Source organism: Cnephaeus nilssonii (assembly GCF_951640355.1).
Source record: "Cnephaeus nilssonii genome assembly, chromosome: 20".
Lineage (NCBI taxonomy): Eukaryota > Metazoa > Chordata > Mammalia > Chiroptera > Vespertilionidae > Cnephaeus > Cnephaeus nilssonii.
Genome location: NC_137091.1, coordinates 20,763,819 through 20,784,785, shown reverse-complemented (window position 1 = coordinate 20,784,785; position 20,967 = coordinate 20,763,819). Strand labels below are relative to the sequence as shown.

Below are 20,967 nucleotides of genomic sequence, written 5' to 3'. Positions count from 1 at the left end.
TTTACTCCATTTTTAGTTGATTTTTTTTAAAAATATTTTTTTATTGATTTCAGAGAGGAAAGTAGATGGAGAGAGAGATAGAAACATCAGTGATGAGAGAGAATCATTGATTGGTTGCCTCTTACACGACCCCACACTGGGGATGGAGCCCACAACCTGGGCATGTGCCCTGACCAGGAAGTGATCTGTGACCTCCTGGAGGAAACTGACAGGAGGAAGGGAGGGGACTCGCTCTGAACTGCCTGGAAAGGGGCTCTAGGACCCAGGGCACCTGAACCGCGGGCAGCAGGAACCACTTGAAAAGCTCCCGGGCTTTTAAGACTTCACTGTCCACGTGCCAGCCCTGGGGCAGTGGCCTCTGGAGGGCGCAGGACCGAACGGTTCAGGCACAACCCCAACCCGGGCTTTACGACAGACAGTCCCGGTGCGGGAAGAGAGAGCCGGAGCGCAGAGCAGGAGCGCGGAGCGCGGACCCCTGGAGGGAACGGGGCACAGGGACTCGGGACTCCCCTGTGGCCTCACGTCTACAGACTTCTGCGCTGGGCATAGGCAGCCTCGGCTTGGCTGGAGCGGGCCTCCGGGACTGTGCACCGGACAGATTGGACGCCTTCGGGAGGGACAAGGGTGAGTCTGGTGGTGGTCTCCGGGCGCGGTCCGCCTCGCGGGGCCAGCGGGCTGCAGTGGGGTCCCTGGGCCGGCAGGGGAGATGGGGGAGTAACGGAGGGTTGGGGGCGGGGGGCCCCACTGTTCGAGTTCCTGGAACTCATGACCGAGTTAGTTTCATTTCCTCCAACTCTGATGGTAGAGCTGCCCGCGCGCGGGTCTCTGACTGCCAAAGGAGCCGTAGGATGGGGTGGGGTTGGGGTGGGGTTGGGGTGGGGGTCGGAGGGGCCTCGGAACCCGCTCAGAGGAGCCGTCCAAGAAGCCCTAGACAGGCGAACTCCAGGCTGTCAGTGGGGTAAATTGCCTAAGTAGCCTACTGAGTGATAATGCCCTCATCAGGAAAGGGTGTCTGATACCTCTTATTTTATTTTTTATTTTATTTTATTTTGAGGAGAAAAGGAAATGCCATTAGATTACTTACGGATTTATATTGTTATATCATTTAAATATTTTTTCACTTTTAAAAATAGTAAATTTTCCCTCTCCTTGTTAGCAGCTTTACATTTTATAAATAGCACCGCAAGGAACACCTTAGTATATATCTTTCTATACACATACAAACTTTTCTACAGCATAAGTTCCTAGAAATTCACAATGATGAGTCAAAAAATGTGAATATACTTATATTCCCTCTTATCCTTTTGATATCTTTATCAATGACCAGTAAGCCCTAAGCAGTTTCAGTTATTATTGCATTTTATAACAGATTTGCATCTTATTGGTAAGCCCTCTTCTTTATTTGTTTTCAAAAATCTGGTTATCCCCACTAATTTCCTCTTTGAAATTAACTTTAGGATCATTTAGTTTCAATACCAAACTATACCATTGGGAGTTTTATTGGAATTGCTTTAAATTGGGTTTAAATTGGGGAAGGATTGTCTGGTATGTCATTTTTAATCTTCACAGCCAGAGAGATAACAGTTCTCTCCATTTTTTTTTTTAAAGCTTTGTTTTGTGTGATTTTCTTCATACCACGTCATCACTTCTGTAAAATGTATTGTTTTAAATTGTCACTTTCATGAGTGGGGTATTTCCCCATTATCTTTTCTGATTAATTATTGTGGAGATGTGGCTTTTTAATGAAACTGGTAACAGGATAATCGGAGCTTGAAGCTATGAAACTGAAACCTGCAAGCTTCCTTGAGCAACACTTCCACATCTGGTTCTGTCTCCAGTGGACCAGAGGAAAGTGTAAAGCCCATTGCCCTCATGGGTGCCAAGAAATGGCTTTGAAGGCATTTGCTTCGCAACTGGGAGTAACTGGGTAGTATGAAACCCATTGAGTCTTTTTAGACATGCCTTAGACATGTTACTTCCCTTGCCAGGTCCATATAACTTTAAGGCAAGAAAAACCAGAGTGTACCAACTGGTTGCTCAGTTGGTTTCACTTCCGCTAGTTTTTGACTCATCCCTTTAAAGCCAGGTTTGGGTGTCAAGCCAACGCAATTCTCCAAACTGTTATCTGATCTTTAAAATGGTGAAAATAGGTGTCCCGCCTATTTCATGGAGCTGCTGAGATGAACTGTTTAAAAGTACTTTGGAAACCGTTACCATGGTTTTGTACCTATTTAGATGCAACTTCCCTGAGCCTACGTATCTCCAACTATAAAACAGTGAACTCATGGTTCCAAAGTTCGTAGCAGATACTAACTGAATAGAGAGATTTGTGATCATGGTTATTATCATCACTCATTACTGAAACCAGTTGCCTTTAGTTACAAGTACAGCAGACATGATTCAAACTGGCTTAAATAATAAGGAAGGTCATTGGTTCATGAAACATGTAGTTGAGAAATGGGGGTAGACTTCAGGGTCAGTTCAAACCAGTGACTCAATGCTGTCATGAAGGACTCGGGTTCTTTCCTTTTCTTTGCATTCTGTCATTTGTAGGTTGCTCATCCCAAGGCTTTAGGATTGGGGCTTCATGCTTTCTCACTCATTCACCCATATTCAGATGAAAGGGGGTGGGGGAGAGAAATTACGAGTTAGAAGCTGGCTTCCTGGGCTGTCTTAGGGGATCCGGGAATCTCCCCGGCAACCATTCCCTGCCACTCAAGTTAGCCCACGTGCCCAATTTTGAATCAATCACAGTGATAGGCTATTAGGAATTATCTGATGGCTTAGATCAAGTTTTCTCAGACCCAGCACTTTTGACCTTTTGGGCTGGATAATCCTTTGTTGTGGAGTGGTTGCCCTATGCATTATAGAACCCCAACATCTACCCACTAGATGTAAGGAACAATCAGATTGCCAGAAGTCCTCTGGAGACAAAATCACCTTTAGTTGAGAACCACTGGCTGAGATACATCAGGTTTCACTTCTAGAACCAGAAGTGGGGCCAGCTCCCCACAAACTCATTGCTGAATGGGGGAGAAGCAGATAGCCACTTAAAATCTGGGCAGTAATAAGAAGTAGGGAAATGGGTGCTGTGAAGGCAACACAGATGTTCACTACGATTCCTTTGGGCCTGGAAAACCCCTGCGTCTTTAGTGCAAATGCCTCTGAGGGGAGCAGCACTTATATAATGAAGTCTTACTGGTGCATAGACATTGGGTAGGCTATAACAAATGCACAGCTTTCTAAAAACACAGCAGAGAGAGCTTGGGGACAAGCACTAGGGAGACAGGGATGCTCCAGCATTGGGAGAGATAGAAAGGAAAAGGTGAGCTTGACAGAAGCCAACTTCTGTTACAATCCTGAGTATCCTTGGCCAGCTGTGGCCCAGGTTGCAAATTGGGGCTTTCTGGGCAATATCCAGTTGGCAGACATGTTTTATTTGACCCACACAGTTGGACCACACAGTTTGCAAAACATTTTTTTACTTGGTTGCAAGATTTTATATTTTTAAAAATTGATGAGAGAGAGAGAGAGAGAGAGAGAGAGAGAGAGAGAGAGAGAGAGAGAGAGAGAAACATCTATTTGTTGTTCCACTTATTTATGCATTCATTGGTTGCTTCTTGTATGTGCCCTGCCTAGAGATCGAACCTGCAACTTGATGTATTGGGACGACACTCTAACCAATTGAGCTACCTGGCCAGGGTTCGCTGCAAGATTTCAAATTAAGAGATTTAACATAAAAAATCCAGATTTCTGACTGCTCTTTCAAAACTGGAAGATCGTCCACCACTGGACCATTTATCCTTGCTGGCTAACCCTTGCCTTCTTTAGACAGGGCCTGAGCTTTCCAACCCACCATCGTATCGTCACCCCTATACTTTGGCAGGACATTTTTGTTAGAATAGGCTCAACTGATATAATGACCAGATCCCAAAATACAATGGCTCAGACACAATAGAAGTTTATTCCTCATTCACTTAACAGTCTGTGGCAGATGGTCCAGGTCTGTGAGCAGCCCTCCTCCAAGCGATGAATCAGGGATCCAGGATTCTTCCTTCTTGAGACTCCACCTTCCTTCTTGGGACTCCAACACCCCTAGGGCTGTGTCGTCCTATGCATCCAGCTGATAGTGTGTAGAGGAGACAAACCTGCCTCAGCCCAAAGTAGCACATATCGTATCCACTCACACCCCATTGGGGAGAACTAGTCAGATGGCCACATCAAGCCTCAAGGAAGGCTGGGAGATACAGTCCTAGGTGAGCCGACACTTCCCAGCCACAGCTCTGTTATTGTGGAAGGGCAGAACAGATTTTGGTGGGCATCAAGCCATCTCTACCTTATATGAAATTGTGGGGAGAATTCTCCAGCCATTTAAATCACAGACACCCCTGAGGTTCCTGAGCCCAGTAGTAAATATGCAGGAAATTCTGGGACTTTAACAAATTTCATCAGTTTCTTCCAGGTATGGATAAATTGGGGACCGTCATCTCCTTAGGCCTGTGGGTGTACGAACAATGTGAAATGATGCAGCACTGCGAGGGACAGTGCAAGCGTCTAAGGAGCCGCATCCACGGCCTGCTGCAGCCTCTGAAAGAGCTCCAGGCCCAGAGAGAGGGGAACCTGCCCCCTGGGATCGTCACTGCCCTGGACAATTTCCAGGCTGCCCTAGAGGAAGCTAAGAAGAAGATAGATAAGTTCAGTGATAAGTCCAGTCTCCGTAAGTTTCTAACATCAGGGAAGAACAAAGAACTCTTCAAAGATGTGAACAGTCGGCTGAACGATGTCTACCAGGAGCTCTCACTGACGCTTCAGGTGTATCAGAGGGTGTCTATTTCAACCATCAGCAAAGAAGCCTGGGAACAAGAAGATCAGCAGGATGCAGAGGAAGACTGGCGAGCCTTCCAAACCGGTAAGGCTTATTTTGTCATGGGGAGTAAATGGGGGCATTTTAGTCTCGTTTTGATTTACCAGAGGAGCAGGAAGGCTGAAGAGGTTTGAGCAGGTGTTATTCATGTGACTCAGAACTCCTCACATCCATGGGCCCAGATATGGTGGGGGCTGGTGAAATTTGGGCAAGCCGGAGTAGGAGAGAGGGTGGGGGTGTTGGTACTAATGTCTTCTTTGCCTCTTCATTCTCTCTTTGATGTGATACCTAGAATTCCAGAATCTAATTCCTTCCAGCCTTAGTTTTTCCAGGATCTTCTGTTCATATGTAAATTACCAGGAGGGAGAATTAACTAATTAACTAAGCAAACATGAATTGAGTATAGTCATGTGCCACTTAATGGCAGGGATACATTCTAAGAAATGTGTCATTCGGCGATTTCAACAATATGGGAACATCAGAGTGCACTTACACAAACCTAGATTGTCTAGCCTACTATACACCTGGGCTATATGGTATAGCCTATTACTCCTAGGCCACAAGCCTGTACAACATTCGACTGTACAAACCAATGAAATATTAAGTCAAGAGAATATGATGCAATCAGGAGACATTGTAAACATGAGATATAAGGTTGCTGCTGGCATAATATGGCATAAAATTTTACAGTAAACGTTTTCTTATAAGTAGAAAGAGCACACTCTAAAATGACAATAAAAAGTATAGTATAATAAATACATAAACCAGTCACTTATTATCAAGTATTATGTACTGTACATAATTGTATGTGCTATACTTTTATATGACTGGCAAGGTAGAAGGTTTGCTTAGACTAGCATCACCACAAACATATAAGTAACCACTGTGGTACATCACTAGGTGATAGGAATTTTTCAGCTCCATTATAATATTATGGCCCACCATCATATATGCAGTCCATTGTTGACCTCAACGTCATTATGAGGCACACGACTGTACCTACTGTATGCCAGCTAGTGTTCTAAGTGTTTGAGACATGACACAGATAAAAATAGACAAAATCTCTGCCCTCTTGGAACATAGAGTCTGCAGATAGAGGACTAAGTCATTTTATCTAAAAGCAATGACAGCCGTAAGCAGGGCAATGAAATAGAAAGTGACAGCGGTGCAGACTGCGTGTTCAGGGAAAGCCTCTCTGACTGGTGGCACTGGAAGGGTCACCTTGAATAATGAGAAGGAGCAAGCCATATGAAGATGAGGGAGAGGAGCATTCCCAGAAGAGAAAACAGGAGATGTGAAGGCCCTGAGATGGGGAATAAATGTGGCAAGTGCAAGATGGCTTTGGTGGGGTAGACTTGGAAGAGAGAGTAGTATGAGATGGATGTGGAGAAGTAGGCCAGAAGATACAGGAGCAAGGTCCTACAGGGCCATGAAGGCATGAAAAGAAATGTAGATTTTATTCTGAGTCAGAGGTTGGCAAACTGCGGCTCGCGAGCCACATGCGGCTCTTTGGCCCCTTGAGTGTGGCTCTTCCACAAAATACCACGGCCTGGGCGAGTCTATTTTGAAGAAGTGGCGTTAGAAGAAGTTTAAGTTTAAAAAATTTGGCTCTCAGAAGAAATTTCAATCGTTGTACTGTTGATATTTGGCTCTGTTGACTAATGAGTTTGCCGACCACCGTTCTGAGTCATAGGAGCCAGTAAAGGGAGGTCTTAAACATGCGTCTGTCATGATTTGACTTGTATTAAAGAACATCACTTGGGCTGCCATGTGGCAATGAACTGTAATGATATGTATTAGTCAGTTGCTATACTAATACTGCATAACAAACCATCCCAAAACTCAGAGGCTTGAAACAATAGTCATTAATTTTCCTGATCACATGCCCTGACCAGTTTGGCTCAGTGGATAGAGCGTCGGCCTGCGGACTGAAGGGGTCCTGGGTTCGATTCCAGTCAGGGGCATGTACCTTGGTTGCGGGCATATCCCCAGTAGGGGGTGTGCAGGAGGCAGCTGATTGGTGTTTCTCTCTCATCGATGTTTCTAATTCTCTATCCCTCTCCCTTCCTCTCTGTAAAAAATCAATAAAAATAAAAAAAAGTTCTCCTGCTCACAGATCTGTGGGTCCATTCGGATTCTTCGGATCTCAGGGACCTTGGCTGGGCTGGGCTCCAGGCAGCAGGTCTAATTTGGGTCTGTTTAACATGTCTCATTCTGGAGCCAAAGTTGTAGGAGCAGTGAGTACTTGGAGAATGTTCTTATGGCAGAATTGCAAGAAGGCAAGCTCAACAGTACCAGCACCTTTCAAGCCTCTACTTGTGTCCGCTAATATTCAAAACCATTGATAAAGCCAAGCCCAACATGAAGGGTCAGGGAAATATAGTGTGCCCACTATGAAGCTACAGTGGTGTGGATGTATAAGACTATTACATAGGAGTGAAGAATTGGGACCAATAATTCAACATACCCCAGAGGGCAAGAGTGGAAATGTGAGCCTAGTTAAGAGCCACTTTGGAGACTAGGTAACAGATGACGGTGGCTTGAACTAGAGTGGCCCTGGAACTTGGTGGACTTAGTGGAGGACCAGGCTCCAAGGGGATGAAACATGGACTAGGTTGGAATAGGGGGTGACAGTGGAGCCAGGGCCACCAGAAGAGGGAACAGAGCAGAAGGATGGAAACAAATGTGGCCTCTTTACCCCTTTGCAGATCCTGGTGATATGAATTCTAAACTCTTCCCTTTTGTAAGGATTGTGGGTGGAGAGAGAGGCGGTGAGGAGAGGGTAAAGGACATTTGAATGAACCTTCTGGGCACTGGAGCCCAGCAAAATAACTGTTCTGCCACCTTCATGTGGAAGGTGGTCCATCCCCAATCAGGTCAGCAGGAGACACACAACCCGGACATACTGCAACTAGAGGGTTTTTTTTACACCATAGCATAATCTCGTCTTATCCTTATTTATATCATCAGAAATACATTTAAAAATTGATAGGACCTTCAGTGCTAAAACTAATGAAGAAAAGTGTGGAGAAACACAATTTTGACCTGTGGGCAAAATGGATTCTTTTCTGGACGAGGGAGAATGAGGCATCTGTAATCCTCCAACCAACCACCCAACAAAGAGAAAGAGAATCAGGGGTTGGGGACCAGGGGAGAGAGGTGTGTGCAGGGGCCAATCCAGTTGAAAGACAGGATTGGCCCTCAGCCTTCCTAATCTTCAGCTCTCATTGGTCCACTTCCTGGGAGAGGTGGGGGGCATATTGGTGTCATCAACTTGGAGGACAGGATTTACTTTCTGCTCTTGCTTTTCAGTTTTTAAAAACACTTTTATCAAGTGATACATTCACAAGGCACAAAAAGGGCCCAGCATGAGAAGTAAATCTCCTCCTCACCCTTGACCTCAAAGGAACTGTTTCCTTCCCAGACATGATCTCCTTTACCAGTTCGTTGAATAGCCTTCCAGATATTTAAGAATATAGATTTTTTTTTGTCATTGTTACACAATCAGTAGCATCCTAAACACACTGTTCTGCTTCTTGCTTTTCTCATTAAATCTTGAATATGTGTCCATATTAATTTCCATAGAGTTGCCTCGTATTCCTTGGTATACATGGGCCATATATATTTAAACAATTCCCTATTAATGGACATTTGAGTTGTGCCCAGTTTTTCACAATTGTAAATAGTCCTGCCTTAAGCATCTTCGTATATACTTCAGGATATCTTTAGGAACAATTCCTATAAGTGGGTCAAAGAGTATGAGCACTTTACTTTTTTTTTTTTTTTTATTGATGTCCCCAGCCTCCTCCCCTCCCCCCGCCCCGGCACTTAAAATTTTGATAGAGATTGCCAGATTGTCCTCCGCAGAGGTTATATCAATATCATTCCTACCAACAATGTATGAGATTGTGTTTCTCCACACTTTTCTTCATTAGTTTTAGCACTGAAGGTCCTATCAATTTTTAAATGTATTTCTGATTATATAAATAAGGATAGATGAGATTATGCTATGGTGTAAAAAACAACAACAGTGTCTCAAAGAAAGAAAACTTTATTTCTTATTTTAGGCAAAGTCCAGGAGACTACGAGGTAGCTGTCCTTTCCAGGAACTTTCAAGGTTAATGCACTTTCACGTTGACACAAACTTCCTTTGCATTTCTTTCACTTCATTTCTTGGTCAAAGCGAGTGACACGGCCATGCTTCAAGGCATTTACTGTGTGCTTAGTTTAGAAGTAGAAAGGTGAATATTCGTGAGCAGTAGTTGTAATCCCTACTGTAATGAATATGATGTTAGAGAAAATAGGACATCGGTGTGCTTTTAATTCGCATTTCTATTTTTGAGTATTTGCTACTCTTTTTTCCTGCAGAAAGTGAAATTATCGAAGCTTCAGTGGAGCAAATGAAAAATGAAGTGGAAAAAATCATGAGGCACCGTGAGTTACCTGTGACCTGCTGCTTCTGACTGCCCCCAAACCAGAAGTCATTTGTTCAGTAGGAACTCCAGTCTTCCCCCACCCACCACTGCCCATTTTCTAGGCTGGATGGTTGGGAACAGCCCACAGGTTTGCGGATGTGCTCATAACTTAGCCCAGGCTTCTGTCCATGGAGGAGCATGTGAAGGGAACTTCTTGACCCGCAAGATACCTTCTAGTACCGGTCTAAGCGCTGACAGCTTCCTCGAGATGGTACCGAAGCTTCTTTTGCTGAATTTCCAAGAACAAATTCAAATCAAATTTAAAATACTTTTTCATCTCTCATTTGACCAATCTGTATCCGCTGTCAGAGCCTTATACATAGAGCCAGGTCTGATGCAGAAAAAGCCCCTGCCTTAGGGGAGCTCACAGCCACAGGGTAGGAGGGAGGGAGAGGAGAGAGAGTCGTGTGAACACAGGCCAGCAGTGGAGTCACTCAGCTTGAAATACGTATCTCACTATTAGAGCTGCAATGACTAAATAAGATGCTAAACGTTCAAGTGCCGAGCTCAAGTGGCAGTAGGAGTAGGAAGACCTCCAAAATGAGAGAGATGGATTGAGATGGAGGTTTAAGCTGGAGAGACAGACAGGACTTGAAGAGGAGGGGAAGGAAGTGCATGACACATTTTTGTTAACCATCCAGCTGTGTCTCTACTGGTCACTCAGAGGCTCTGGAACCTCTTCCCCAGGCTGAGAGTCAGAAGGTCCCGCCAGGCCCAGCTTTGGGTCATGGCGTAAGGCTTCCCACTTACATGTTTACAGAGACACCTCTTCCCTTAGGACACCTTCCTCAGCTCATTGACTCTTTATTTCCTTCTGTCCTATGGTCAGACTTCGAGAGGTCAAAGAAGGCGGTCCTAACATATAAAGTCAAGGAGATTAAGAAGGAGGAGCTTTCAGAAACTGATTGGATCTCGATAAAGAAAAATGAATTCAGCGAGGTTTTTAAAGGAAAATATTACCAGTCTCCAGTGGCCATAAAAGTATTCAACAACGTCCAGGCCAGAAACCCTGGGTAAGTCCTTTTGTATAGTTCTCTCATGTATCATTTCACTTCCTCTCTATAACTCCCCAAGGAGAGAGGCGTATTGTCTCCATTAGGTGGGAGAAGGGGGGCCCCAAGGGCTGAAATGACTTGCCCTCTACTCTTAAGGAGCAGAGCCTAGACTTTAAGTGCATGTCTTCTAACCTCAATTCTAGAAACTTTTCTTTTATTCATACATTTAGTTATTTAAAAATGTGTATTCCCTCCCATTCCTATTTCTCAGTTCCCCATCCCCTCCACAGGCAATAAAATGTGTTTTGTTTGTAGGTGTTCTTATAAAATGTATATTGTTATATGTGTGTGCATCTTTAATTTTCACAAACAATAGTGTTATATGTCTGTTGCCTACTTACTATTCTTACCTTTCCACTCAGCATCAGGGAACATGTACTGTACTTGTAGCCCTTTCCTTCTGGCTGCTGTCCATGGTGTAGACCCACATTTTACCTATTTTCCCAATGATGGAACCCAACCTGTTTCCAACGTTTCCCCCACCAAAAATAATACCACCACAAGTATCCCTTTATGGGCCTGTATGAGAATTTCTTTGGGCTGTGTTGCCAGGAGGGGAATCAATGGGTCACAGGGGAATCAATGGGTCATGCTTATATGAAATTGACTAAGTACTACCAGAATGGGTTGCAGGTGCCTATATTCTCTCAAGCAATGTGTGAGAGCTCTATAGTTACATATCTCTACCAACTCTTAGTGTTATCCAACTTTCTCATTTTTCTTATGCTTATGTTTATAAAGTAACATCTTATCGTTATTTTGATTTGCATTTCTGTTTACTAATGAATTTGAACATTTATTCATATGGCTTTTAGCTATTTGGGTTTCCACTTCTCTATATTGCCCTTCTTTCTGTCACAGTTGCTGTTTTTGTCATGTCAATTTGTAGAAGGTAATATGTATATTGTGGCAATTAATCATTTCTAAGTTTTAGATACTGCAAAGGTCTTCTCTCATCGTATTTCCTATACTTTAATTTTGCCAGTGGTGTCCATTAACAGACATCTTAAATTTTGATGTTATTAATTCTACCAAAATGTTACATTATTATATATTTGTGCTCTTGAGGTGCCCTTCCACTACCCTAGGCATTCTAGATTTCTTCTATTAACTTTGAGTTTTATTTCTCACATAAGGCTTTAATTCTCCTGGTGCAAGAACCAACACACAAAGAATGAGTCGGTCACCTCAGCCGTCACCCAGGAGACCACCTTTGATATTATGTAGGGCCTAGTTTTATTTTTATCTACACAGTGAGACCATTTTCTCTACACCAGCTATTAAATGTTTTTCCCCATTGACTTGTGGTGCCACATTTATTGTGTGTTAAGTTTCTATTTAGACATGGATCTGGCTCTAACCTCTCTATTATATTCCACTGGTCAATTTGTCTTTGCACCAATAACACTGTGTTTTGTTTTTATTATGACTTTTTAGTAATTCTCAGTATCTAGTAAGGTAACTCCCTCCATCTTGGCTCTTCTTTCTCAGGTTTACTAAGCTAAATAAATATCACGTTCCTCAACATACACATTGAGATTTTGATTGGGATAGTATTTTTAACAACTTTATTGGAACATCATTTACATACCATAAGATTCACCCATTTAAAGTATATAACTTAATGGCTTTTAATGTACAGAGTTGTACAACCATTGCCATAAAGTGATTTTAGGACATTTGCATCATCCCACAAGGAAACCCTATACTCTTTAGCAGTCACTCTCCATATACTGCTACCCCCACCATCTCTAACCCTAGGCACCTACTAATCTACTTTCTGTCTCTATGAATTTGTGTGTTCCGGATATTGCACACATGGAATGATACGATATGTGGCCTTTTGTGTTTGGCTCCTTTCACTTAGCATGATATTTTCAAGGTAAATCTGTGTTGTAGCATGTATTGTGCCTGCTAATTCTGCTGCTAAACACTGCCATCAGTGGCCAAGCTCATCTCACCCCAAGATGCTGACAATCCTCCACACATACACAGATGGTCCCTACACTAAATGTTCTCAGAGGGACCCTCCCATCTTGAAATCTTAATTGCCCCTTTCATCCTCATAGAACAGTGAGGCATGTTTTCAATAATGAGGTCAAAACCATGAAGAAATTTGATTCTCCTAACATCCTGCGTATATTTGGGATTTGCATTGATGAAACCGGTAAGGAGTGCTTCTGGGGTTGGTCCTTCTTTTGGTGGTCTGTCATATATCTTACAATGCATTGCATTTTTAAAGAAGAGCTGAAAGGGTGGGATCTACAGAGTGTTATTATGATCAGTGTTAGTTTTTCTGCATCCCAAGATGCAGGTTCCCATATCTTTTCAGGAAACAAGGGCTTGAATTTGGCTTCAGCCCGAGTGCTTATTTACACTAATGTGGCCACATCCTCTTCTCCCAGGCTACTGGGGATCTTGTTCAGATACTGGCCTGAGTGATGGAAGCATTTTGTTGCAATAGAACATTATAAAGCTGACTGACCAGTATAAGGAATCTACCCTGGATCATCATTAGTGTAGATCAAATCCCAAGACTCAATTAACCTGCCCCTTTATCAAGAATAAGGAATCTATCCTTGCTCATATCATTAGTGTAGATCAAACCTAAAAACTCAATTAACCTGCCCCTTAACCAAGAACTTCATGCATCAGATTCTTTTTCATTTTTATTTTTTATTTTTTATTTTTTTAATATATTTTATTGATTTTTTACAGAGAGGAAGGGAGAGGGATAGAGAGTTAGAAACTTCGATGAGAGAGAAACATCGATCAGCCGCCTCCTGCATGTCCCCCACAGGGGATGTGCCCGCAACCAAGGCACACGCCCCTGACCGGAACCGAACCCGGGACCCTTCAGTCCACAGGCCAATGCTCTATCCACTGAGCCAAACCGGTTTCGGCTCATTTTAATTTTTTAATGTGGCTGCATTTTCCCTCATAGCATGGCCTCTCCTGTGGGTTACGCATTGCTGCTCTTGCCTACAGAGGGGACAGAGCAACCTCTTTAAATGTTTTATCCCCTTTAGACGTCTCTCTACAGCCTCCCTCAACTAAAGGAAAACTTCCAGTGATATTTGGTCTCCTGGGTGACGGCTGAGGTGACTGACTCATTCTTTGTGTGTTGGTTCTTGCATCTGAGGATGTGAACAAAACATACCCTGCCTCCTGGGGCTTGAACTTGAGTGGGGGAGACATTACTCAGATAACTAAGAGACTGTGTCATTACAACATGCCAAATACTAGGAAGAAGAGGTATGGGAATTCTGTGGGTATGTGACCCATTCAATGAGGTCAGGATGCAAACTGTGTGAGAGCGGGTGAGAGGGTGGGGGAGAGGCAGTGCAGCGCTGAGTCTGTGTCTGGAGAGACAGGGGGAGATGGGCTGCAGAGCAGGACCTCTGAGGGGGGCTGATCTTCTTCCCACCAGTGACCCCACACCAGTTCTCCATTGTCATGGAGTACTGTGAGCTCGGGACCCTGAGGGAACTGCTGGATCAGAAAAAGGACCTCACGTTGGCTGAGCGCATCGTCCTGGCCATGGGGGCAGCCAATGGCTTATGCAGGTACCGTATGGGTTAAAAGGACGCTCAGAGGAACAGAATGGGACTTCCTCCCCTGCTGATAATCCCAGAGATGATGAGAGAACAGGCCAGAAGCCCAAGACAGTCTCCCCTTCCTTGCGTTTTTGTTGTTGTTAATCCTCACCCGAGGATATTTTTCCATTGATTTTTAGAAAAAGTCGGAGAGGGGGGGGAGACAAAGAGAGAGAAACATCGATGTGAAAGCGACACATCAATTGGTTGCCTCCAGCACTTGCCTGACCAGGGATTGAGCCCACAACGGAGGTACAAGGGGAAGAGGCATGGTACTGACCAGCCTCCTTGTTCCGGTAATAACTGTCGAGCCCCCCAGGAAGGTCTTGCAAAGGTCACTAATGCTCCCTGCCTTTGGTCACGACAGGCTGCACCATTCTGAAACCCCTGAACTCCACAGAAACATCAGCAGCAGGAGCTTCCTAGTAACTAACGGCTACGAAGTGAAGGTGAGCGTGGCCGTCCAGGGGGCTCTTTGAGTTCAACCTTTGTGATGTTTGGTGCTGGGAGAGGGACACCTGTTTCCCAGAAAGGCTGTGCCTGCTTGTTTCTCTGCCTTAACCTTAGAACTGAACTCGAAACTCTTTCCCTGCCTGGACAGCTTTCCGTGTGCCCACCATAGGTCAGACTCAATCCTGCCTGCTGTTAGGATGCCTATCTTCACTCACCACCTGCTTAGCAGGGATGGGCAAAGAGTCATTTCCCTTATTTATTTTTTTAAGAGATTGGGACTAAATGATTTTAAAAATATGTTGTTATTGATTTCAGAAAGAGGAAGGGAGAGGGAGAGAGAGAGAGAGAAACACTGATGAGAGAGAAACATTGATCAGCTGCCTCCTGCACACCCCCTATTGGGGATCGAGTCTGTAACCTGGGCATGTGTCCTGACTAGGAAATTGAACCAGCCACCTCCTGGTGCATAGGATGAGGCCCAACCAATGGAGCCACACTGGCTGGGTAAGAGTGATTTCCTTTAGATGCCTGGACACCACTTCTACATCCCCCCAATACTCACCGGGGGATCTTCTCAGGCCCAACTAGGCATTCAGACTTACAGGACTGACACAGGCCACACTTGGCATTTGGAGTCACTTAGAAGGGTACCATGCAGGAAACATAGCTTGCCAGCACGGCAGCGTCAAATCTTTCTCTCCAGTGGAGTCCCCACAGCTGCCCCCCAGTCATCCAGGAGGTTGTTCTCTTTGCCCTGCCCCAGGAGCTAGAGAAAGAGGCTCCGCTCTGGTCGGTGTGCAGCGCTCTAGCGCTCTAGCGTTAGAAGCCTCATGACCCTCAGAAGTTATAACAACTTCTGAGGCATATCTTCAAGTGTCCCCACAGGAGGCACGTCAGTTATAAGATTCACCACAAAGCCCAGCTTCCCTATCAGCTCTTTATAGTCTGCATACCCCATCAATAAGCTTTACCAATCAGTGATCATTTTTTGTCATCAATAGTATTACTTAGGAGCATAGGTGACAGTCTGCTTTTATCAGGTTCCCAAGGGAACGGAGCTAAAAAGTCAGATTCTCATAAGGAAGAGAAAGGGTTTAACTCAATGTCCACAATTCCCAAGTGCTAAAAGAATATTTTCTTTGTCACCCGTAGATGCCTTTCTTTCTTCCAGCATTATGAGTTTCAGAGACAGCCCTCAAAAAACAGAAGATAGTTCTTTTCTGCCACTCCTCCTCATCGGTGTGATGTAAATGCTCCCAAAGCACCATGACTATATCACTCAGGGTCCTCATCCCGCCTGACAGTAACATGTGCTCTTCAGCCTTTCCTCTCTGGTATCTAGCATGGTGCCAGATGTCAGAGGATGTTAGTGCTCAGTAAACATGTAATGGAAAGGGGATGAGCCCGGCCAGTGTTGCTCAGTGGTTGAGCATGGACCCACGAACCAAGAGGTCACTGGTTCGATTACCAGTCCAGGTACATGCCTGGGTTGCAGGCTCAATCCCCAGTGGGGTGTGTACCGGAGGCAGCTGATCCATGTTTTTCTGTCATTGATATTTCTAACTCTCTATTCATTCCTCTTCCATCCTCTCTCTCTAAAAAAGTCAAATGAAAACATATTTTTAAAAAAGGGTGGAGGATAAGCCCTCTAAGTGTCTTATCCTTTTCCTGACCTTGCCCCTAGATTTGCATATCTAGCCAAGTTTGGGGGTGGCAAACCTCTGCACACTGATGATACTAATGACAGGTGTACATGGAGAAAAAAGAATATCTGCTCCCATTAACTGTGTTGTGGCTTCTTTAAGAGCATGGCATTGGCCATGCAGAGTCAATGGGGGTAACTCACAGTTGTCATGTAAAATCCAAAGCAACAGGCTGGCTGTTCTATAGGGTCAGATAGAACAGAGAGGGTACCCTATGTCATTTTTTCAACTGCTTCTGAGAGAAAGCAAGCCATGTGGTAGCTCTGTGCACCTCTTCCACCCTCACTTAGTGGAGTTGAATCCTCAACTGAGAAAGCACTGCATCTAATACAGTGATACTAGAACAGCTACAACTTACCAAGTCTTACAAGTGCTTTATAACCATTACTAGAGGCCCGGTGCACGAAATTCGTGCACGGGGGGGGGGGGGGTCCCTCAGCCCAGCCTGCACCCTCTCCAATCTGGGACCCTTCAAGGGATGTCCGGCTGCCCAGTTAGCGATGGGGCCTAAACAGGCAGTCGGACACCCCTCTCACAATCCAGGACTGCTTGCTCCCAACCGCTCACCTGCCTGCCTGCCTGATTGCCCCTACCACTCCCCTGACAGCCTGATCAACACCTAACTGCTCCCCTGACAGCCCGATTGCCCCTAACTGCCCTCCCCTGCCAGACTGGTTGCCCCCAACTGCCCTCTCCTGCTAGTCCAGTAACCCTTAACTGCCCTCCTTTGCCTGTCTGGTCGCCCCAAACTGCCCTCCCCTGCAGGCCTGGTTGCCCCCAAACTGTCCTCCCCTACAGGCCTGGTCACCCCCAACTGCCCTCCTCTGCCAGCCTGGTCACCTGTAACTGCCCCCCCCCACCGCTGGCCATCTTGTGTGTTGGAGTGATGGTCGATTTGCATATTACTCTTTTATTAGATAGTATCTCAGGTAATCCTCATTGCCCCATTTTATAGAGAAGAAACCTCTGTGTTACTCTTAGTCAATACACCATAATAAATTAAACCCATAATGCCAGCCAGTATGGTAGCCACACAAAGAGAAGACACCACTGGAAATACATTTCAAAGGTAAAAGACTATCTCTGGCAATCGTGTGTAGCACCAAGCCCTTGCCCACTACTACCAACCCAAGATTGTGTTGTTTCTTTCTATCTCTAATTCACCTCTCTATCTAGCTTTCAGGATTTGAGTTGAGCAAAACACAGACTTCCATTTGCAGAACAACTAAGAGAAAAAAAGAAGAGAGAGTCAATTCCACAGCATATATCTCACCTCAAATTCTGGAAAATGTGTACATTGAATATGACATAAAAGCTGAAATATACAGGTATGTTCATGTTCTTGCTCAGACTCTAACTCAAATGAACAGGATAGGAAAGCCCAAGTCAAACTCCACATCCAAACACCATCATACCTCTACTCTATTGAATGGAATTGGGTGACAATCAAAAAATTCACTGAAGTTCCTAGAAATGGCTAAGAGGTGTGGGAAAACAGAAACATTCTGATTGTTCAGCTTCTTGGTTTTCTTTCAGCTTTGGAATTGTCCTCTGGGAAATCGTCACTGGGAAGATCCCATTTGAAGGTAACCAGGGTGAAGGTTGGCTCAGATGGTGCTGGGATTGGGTCCCTTTCCAGAAGACTAGATATTCCCCATCAGTGCTGTCCTGGTGCTTTGTTCTCCAATGTGGGCACTGCCTGGGCTGGTCAGTGAAGTCATTGGAAGCTCTTGTTTCTTCACTACTTAAAGTCCCTAAGTCTGATGCCAGCAATCATCATCCAGAGAGATGTGTGAGTGCCAGAACAATATTTAAGCCTCTCATCCTCTTGTTTCTATGCCAGGCCATGATTCTAGGAAGATCCGCCAGCTGGTGGCTAAGGACAAGCACCAGGAGCCACTGGGTGAAGATTGCCCTTCACAGTTGCAGGAGATCATTGATAGTTGCCGGGCTTATGAGCCCTCCATGCGGCTCTCTGTTAAGGGTAAGGTCCTCTCTGATCCGAAGAATATGAGTCCCATGTGTTAGTTCACATTTGTGAAAGATTTCCTTTATGGTTCACAAGCAGGGGTGATTTTGCCCCTCGGGGGACATTTGGCAATGTCTAGAGACATTTTTGGTTGTCACAACTCAGGGAAGATGGGTGGGATAGATCATACTACTGGCATCTAGTAGATAGATGCTACTCAATATCCTACAATGCACAGGACAGCCTCCTACAACAAAGAATTCTACAGCCCAAATATCAATACTACCGGATTTCAGGAACCCTGTGTTAAGGGATGGTGTTTAGTCTAAAGTGGGTTGGGGAAGTAGATTATTCCAGCCTATATTCACTATATTCATATTCATATTCTCATTCTCTCTCTCTCTCTCTCTCTCCCTCTCTCTCTCTCTCTCTCTCTCTCCCCTCCTCTCCCCTCCCCTCCCCTCCTCTCTCCTCCCTTCCCCTCCCCTCCCCTCTCCTCCCCTCCCTTCTTTCCTTCTTCCCTCTTCTAGGCTCCCTTGCAACTCAGGGTCACCCTGGTATTAGAGAATCTAAAACTGAGACTAATTCACACTAAGATGCGCATTTATCCCTCCTTTGTATTTGAGAAGCTACTTGTATTTGAGAAGTTGACCAAGTAAGAAGGAACATCATATCACTAAGGCATGAATGCAGATGGTGGTTTAGGCTCCACCCAGCCAGGCCAAAGGGAGTGCAGTTCATACACTGTTGTGCAGTGTAGAAACATCTTTGTGCTTCTAGCTTGGCTTTCAGCTCCCTTCTCTTGTCTAACTTTCTGCTCATTCATTCACAGAAATCTCAGAGAAACTGTCTATCTTTCGCAAAGCTGTGGACTGAAACTGAAACTAAGGAGTCCCTGGGTAAGAAACTGGAAGAGGCGAAAGCTGGGCATCTTTCTCTCTCCTATCCTTGCCATGAAGTTATTTATGGGTTCAGGGAAGCAGCACTTCTCTGTTACAAAGAGAAAACAGTCCAGTCATGCAGAGCACATCCCCCTCCAAACGATACTGTCAAAAATATGTCTCGGATAGTAACTGTGATCGATGTTTCACAAAAATGTCTCTCTCTCTGTATGGACACCTCTTAGCACTGTGACTTTGCAGCTCCTCCCATGGCAAAGTGGAAGCTACACATGAAACTAATGTATTATTGTATGTCCATTATATTTCAATTGGAAAGAAATACTCTCTCTTACAAACTGATGCAATGATATATCTGGGGTTTAATTTTAAATAATCCGGTGGGGGAGGGGAAATAATTATAGATAAAGAAAAAACTAAAATAAGATTAGCTATGAGTTGCTAACTATTGAATCTGGATGATGGGCACATAGTGGTTCATGTACTCTTCTCTTCTGAATATGCTTAAAACTTTCCACATAAAATGATTTTTTTGAAAGGGAAAAAAAAAAATAAAGCCTACTTCTCCACTACTTGAATCTAGGGTGGTATTGTGACTGGCTTTGGCCAATAAAATGTAGAAGTGATAGTGTGCCCATTCCAAGCCTAGGCTTCAAGAGGCCTTATACATTTCCACTCCGTCTCTTGGAACCCTACCCAGACATGAACTGGGCTACTGTGCTGGAGAATGAGAAACACATGGAGCAGGGACAACCTAACCCAGCTGGTCCAGTCACATGAGTGAGTCCAGTCAGCACCAGAAGAACCACACAGCTAAACCAGACTAAACTGTCCATTCAGACCTAGCCAGTTTGGCTCAGTGGATAGAGCATCAGCCTGCAGACTGAAGAGTCCTGGGTTCAAGTCCGGTCGAGGGCACATGCCCGGGTTGCAGGTCCCGGTAGGGGGTGTGCAGGAGGCAGCCAATCTGATTCTCATCACTGATGTTTCCCTCCCTCTCTGAAGTCAATAAAAATATTTTGTTTTTAAAAACTGCCCATTCAAAAATTATGATCTAAATAAATTACTGTTGTTTTAAGCCACTAACTTTTGGGATGATTTGTTACACAATGGTAGTAAGTAAGCGAACACTGTTCAGTCTTCCTCTTGACCATTGAACGAAATACAAACTCCCCATTAGGGTAACCATAGCCTGTATCTCTGACTCCAACCTTACTTCCTATATGAAGTTCCAGAGTTCTTCTACCAGATATTGCAAACTCTAATGCCTATTGTGTCTCAGAGGAAACCCCCATGAGTGTGCTAGCCTGAAGTGGAGTTTGGTGAACAGATGAGCATTGTTAAGGACAGCCTCTGCTCACTTCAGCTTTTTTTTTTTTTTTATAAGGTAGTGATGGGATCCCAGTGTTTCCAGAGCTTTCCATTTTGTCAAAAGAAGCTGGATATCCAGATTTCTCTGTAAGTTGTCATATTTTTAAAGGTTGGCATCTCATCAAACATTATTTTTTTAATAAATCTTTATTGTTCAAATAATTACAATTGTTCCTCTTTCCCCCCGCCATAGCTCCCCTCCACCCAGTTCCCACCCCACCCTCTGCCCTTACCCCCCTACTGTCCTCATCCATAGGTGTACGATTTTTGTCCAGTCTCTTCCTGTACCCTCCACACCCCTTCCCCCCGAGAATTCAGTCCACTCCCTTTCTATGCCCCTGATTCTATTATATTCACCAGTTTATTCTGTTCTTCAGATTTTTTATTCACTTGATTTTTAGATTCACTTGTTGGTAGATATGTATTTGTTGTTCATAATTTTTATCTTTACTTTTTTCTTCTTCCTCTTCTTAAAGAATACCTTTCAGCATTTCATATAATACTGGTTTGGTGGTGATGAACTCCTTTAGCTTTTTCTTATCTGTGAAGCTCTTTATCTGACCTTCAATTCTGAATGATAGC

The 20,967-nt window shown here is 44.4% G+C and overlaps 1 protein-coding gene across 3 annotated transcripts; it reads left to right on the top strand.

The window, feature by feature from the left end:
* The first annotated feature begins 218 nt into the window (after window positions 1–218).
* Window positions 219–20,732, top strand: MLKL (mixed lineage kinase domain like pseudokinase). 3 transcript variants are annotated; one of them, XM_079800420.1, is made up of 12 exons: window positions 219–624; window positions 4,463–4,909; window positions 9,233–9,298; window positions 10,169–10,352; window positions 12,464–12,561; window positions 13,825–13,960; window positions 14,358–14,439; window positions 17,323–17,474; window positions 17,683–17,732; window positions 17,990–18,130; window positions 18,948–19,014; window positions 20,406–20,732. In XM_079800420.1, the coding sequence occupies exons 2-11, from the start codon at window positions 4,465–4,467 to the stop codon at window positions 18,989–18,991; spliced, it is 1,398 nt and encodes a 465-aa protein (XP_079656546.1). In that variant the 5' UTR covers window positions 219–624; window positions 4,463–4,464; the 3' UTR covers window positions 18,992–19,014; window positions 20,406–20,732. The 3 variants fall into 3 exon arrangements, with proteins under 3 accessions (XP_079656546.1, XP_079656545.1, XP_079656544.1); XM_079800419.1 differs by having other exon boundaries at window positions 4,453–4,909; window positions 20,402–20,732; XM_079800418.1 differs by having other exon boundaries at window positions 220–624; window positions 4,453–4,909.
* Window positions 20,733–20,967: the final 235 nt, after the last annotated feature.